The following is a 3,710-nucleotide window of genomic DNA, read 5'->3' as shown; positions in this document are numbered from 1 at the left end:
CTACATGGTGTCTTGGCATAGATTCAATGACATGTGCCCAAAGCCTGAGACCCAGAGTTGGCAGGGTAATTCCAGGTGCCATCACATTTCCATTTGGGTTTACACCACCCAGGTAGGGGGTGGTGGTTCCACTCCACATTGGAGAGCAGGAGACCTAAGTGTGACCACACTGGCAAAGACACATCTTCTGTCGGATTCTACATTCCATGTCCATGGTCCTAAGGGACATTGCCCCCAGAAAAGCAGCCCCTTCTGGTGGCATGGAATCCTCAACCTTTTAGGCAGTCACCTTTCCCCCATACTCAGGGGCCTCTATCTCACCTCCTCTAGAATGACCTGTGTGTTCCCCCCCACAAGACACATGTGCTCTTCTGGGGTCTCTCCCATGGAAGCTACACAGTGTTGGTGGTGGCACAGCCTTGGGAATGGATTGAGCAGGCAACTTGATATCACACAATGTAAAAATTTATTAACATACTTTTTAACACACCTATCTCAACAATGAAAACTTATAGCGAAATAACCATAACAACAATGAAAGAACCCCAAAACAACAAAACAAACCTTAAACCAAACAAGGTAATAAATAAATAAATAAATAAATAAGGAAGTAAATAAATAAGTTTTAGAAATCCAAAAAATTCTGGAGGAGAGGAAGAGGAGAGGCGTGGTGGGGATCTGGATCTCAGTAGTCCTCAAGAGCTCACAAAGGTAGAGGGGCCAGAGGAGACATGAGCTCTAGGGCAGTGTCAACTTTCCAGCACACGTGGAGTGGGTGCTGGCCTGAGAGATGGGTGACCTGGTGCCTCTGGTGTTTGGCCGTGTTTAATTGAAGGTTTTTCCTGGAGAGGCAGCTGCAAGAGAAAAGAGCCCCAACATGACTGCCTTTCCCTGGGTCTTTCCCGATTCTCAGAAGAACCCTGGTTGTGAGAAGAGCCCAGCCCCTATCCTGGCACCAGGACTTCTTCCCGGATGAGGGCCCTCCAGCTGCAGGTGGGGTCAGGAGTATTTGGTTGGGGACCACAGGCCAGTTCCCAGCAGGAGCGGCAGAGTTTCCCGGACACACACATGCAGTCACCCACCAGAGGCCCCCTCATCACAAGCCTGGGACTCACTGGGATCTGTGTTCTCCAGCCCTGTCAGGAGGCTCTCCACCTGGACTGTCAGCCCTGACTCCGGCATGGTGTGGAGCAAGAAGGTTCTGAGACTCCTCAGGCTGGCCATGGACCCCACAAAATCTTCTGGGTATAGGTAGAGCCACATTTGGACAGTGGAGCAGAAGGCCCTGGGGACATAGGAGTGGGGCAGGGAGCCATGAGCGACTGGGTATCTCCTTGAGCTGGAAGCCCCTTTGGACCACCTGGATGATGGGCTTCCCATAGAGTGGCCAAGCGTGTCCCATGCAGCAGGGCGAGAAGGGGGACATCCTGTGAGGGCCATGTGTGGGTAAGAGGCTCCCCTCTCCTGTGCATTGGGGGCTCCCCACATTTGCCTCAATAGAGAAAAGTGAGGGCCATTATGGCTGGGATTGGCTGTGGAGGGGAGGGATGCTCACAGGGCCAGGCTCTGAGACGCCAGCCCCACCTGCGGTCCTTAGCTACCCAGAATCCCACCACAGCTATCTGTGCCCACTCCAGAGGGAAATCAACAGACCACATCCATGGGCCACAAATCATAGAAGGTGGACGCCTGCGTTTTTGCCCACCCATCCACTGCCAAGGTTCCCCAAGTGACCCTGGAGTCAGAAGCCCACTCTCGTGGCCCCCAAACCACTCACATCTGTCCCGGTAGGAAGACTTCCTCCATGCATTGCTGCTGGTCCTCATACCTAGAGAAGGCCAGGAGAATGTCACCTCGTATATCCTGTGCCCTGCATGTGCCAAGACGCCTGGTGGCTTTGACTAACTTTCTGCCAATACTGAAAGCTCAGGAGAGCTGGGAGGTGTGTGTGCACTGCTTCCTAATGGATAAGCCATGTGCCTGCCAAGGGCAGGTGCTTCACATCTATTGGGCCCATGAATGAACCCAACCAGGTCCCCCTCCATCCACCCTAGCTGTCCCCGCTCTGCCTCCAGGCAGGTCAGGGGCCCTTCCACATGCAAGCCACATGCTCCTTCCCCAGTGTGCAAACTGCTCTTCCTAAGGCCTCTGTCCAGTTGGGCTGAGGCAGAAGAGTTCCCCAGAGGGGCAGGACAGGCACCCCGGGGGAAGTCCTGAGGCCTTGGAAGCCTGGCCCAGTGGACAAGGCCTGAGACCTACACTCCTAGGGCTCATCCTTCTTGGTTGGCTCGACACTTCAGCGGGGTTCTCCTGTGAATATCCTACATCCCACAGAGTTGCCAGAGGTCCAGAGTGGTGCCCGGCATCCCATCCACCATGCCAAGAGATGGCCATGTCCCGGGGCCTGGAGGTCATACACACTTTTGACTGAGGAGCTCCAGCACTTTCTGGATGCTGAGCACCTTTGGGCGTCTGCACAACAATCCTTCCAGCCAGGAAGAGTGCCCCCTCTGCAGGACGTTCACGAGGTCCTTCTCCAACTCCTGGCGGACCAGTGAGGTGAAACTGTCCACCAGACGGGACACAGCCAGGGACGAACGTTTGTCACCTCCCTAGTTTCAGGGATCAAAGAGGGACATTTCAACCAGGAAACAGTAGAATCTGCCAAATGTCTCACTGTCCTACAGTCAGGTGGAAACTGAACCAAAGGCTTTCCTTCCCTTCTAATTCTCAGTTGAAATGAGGGAAACACACGCACCCACACCCACTCGCATTCAGTGAGGGTCTGGGGCTGTCCCAAGGGGAGTCACACAGGCGGGTTAGACTCTGCTCACCTGCAAGGTTCTGTCCTGTCTCACCTCCGGTCTCCTTGTGAAAAATCGCCAGAGTGTTCTGAACCCACGGCTGACCCAGCGCCTCCACGCACGTGAAAGGCCACTATGAAGGGTTTTCCTGAGGCCAGAGTGTCCGCCGAGGACGGGACCACAAGAGCTCATGGCTCTCTGCTTGTCTTGTCAACACAAGTGAACGAACTTGGGCTGGAGGTGGACCGTTGGCACCTAGCTAGGAGGATTCCAAGTTCTGTATGTTCCATCGCCAAGGAAGTGAGGTCACTTCCTCTGGGACTCCTTACCTGAGTCCCTTTTTCACACATGATGGTTCCAAAGGCCACCTGGGGTGCTGGCTGCTGCCATCTTCCATGGCCTATGCACAAGTGGACAGAGTTCTGCCAACACAGCCTGGATCTCTTCCCCAGGAAGATCTAGGTCTTGCCAGAAGCTGCCCTGGTTGGGGGAGACAGAGCTGGGTTCAGACCCATCTCCTCCTTCTGACCATGGGTGTGAGTCTCAAGAATCCAGGGGGCCTCACAGGCTCTCCAGAGCTTCCTAATATATCCTCGGGATCCTTCCACCCTCTGCTTTGGAGATGATCATCAGTCGTATGTGCCCATGGGTGCGAGAACCACCTGGGCAACCCTCATGCTGGAGCCATGTGTCTGTCATGCACAAACACAGAGGTGACACAACACAGGAAGGGGGGGAACCAGGGATGACATGCAATTCTACCCCGCCCTGAGTCCTACAGTGAGAGAGGCAAAGTGGACTTTTCTCTTGACTCTGATTGTGCCCGACTGTGCCCGACTGGAGGTGTGTAGGGACTGATTTTCAGAGAGAGCCTTTGTTTGCCCCAGAACTGCCAGTGGCTTCTGG

At 54.4% G+C, this 3,710-nt stretch overlaps 1 protein-coding gene across 1 annotated transcript; it reads right to left on the bottom strand.

Moving 5' to 3' along the window:
* Positions 1–447: 447 nt before the first annotated feature.
* On the bottom strand, positions 448–3,043 carry LOC139705250 (uncharacterized). The gene is made up of 5 exons (XM_071610401.1): positions 2,835–3,043; positions 2,422–2,612; positions 1,778–1,828; positions 1,116–1,285; positions 448–854 (listed from the first exon to the last, which is right to left on the bottom strand). The coding sequence occupies exons 1-5, from the start codon at positions 2,994–2,996 to the stop codon at positions 826–828; spliced, it is 603 nt and encodes a 200-aa protein (XP_071466502.1). The 5' UTR covers positions 2,997–3,043; the 3' UTR covers positions 448–825.
* Positions 3,044–3,710: the final 667 nt, after the last annotated feature.

Source organism: Marmota flaviventris, chromosome 3 (genome assembly GCF_047511675.1).
Source record: "Marmota flaviventris isolate mMarFla1 chromosome 3, mMarFla1.hap1, whole genome shotgun sequence".
NCBI lineage: Eukaryota > Metazoa > Chordata > Mammalia > Rodentia > Sciuridae > Marmota > Marmota flaviventris.
The sequence above is the reverse complement of the archived record's forward strand: the minus strand, read 5'-3'. Positions and strand labels throughout refer to the sequence as shown.

Bases quoted from the DNA above. Each gene is read 5' to 3' on its own strand.
- LOC139705250 (XM_071610401.1), bottom strand. From the start codon at position 2,996: ATGAGCTCTTGTGGTCCCGTCCTCGGCGGACACTCTGGCCTCAGGAAA. The intron at 2,613-2,834 runs GTGAGCAGAGTC...CCCTGAAACTAG, and splicing joins GACAGGACAGAACCTTGCAG to GGAGGTGACAAACGTTCGTC. The intron at 1,829-2,421 runs GTGTGTATGACC...GGCCTTCTCTAG, and splicing joins CTGGAGCTCCTCAGTCAAAA to GTATGAGGACCAGCAGCAAT.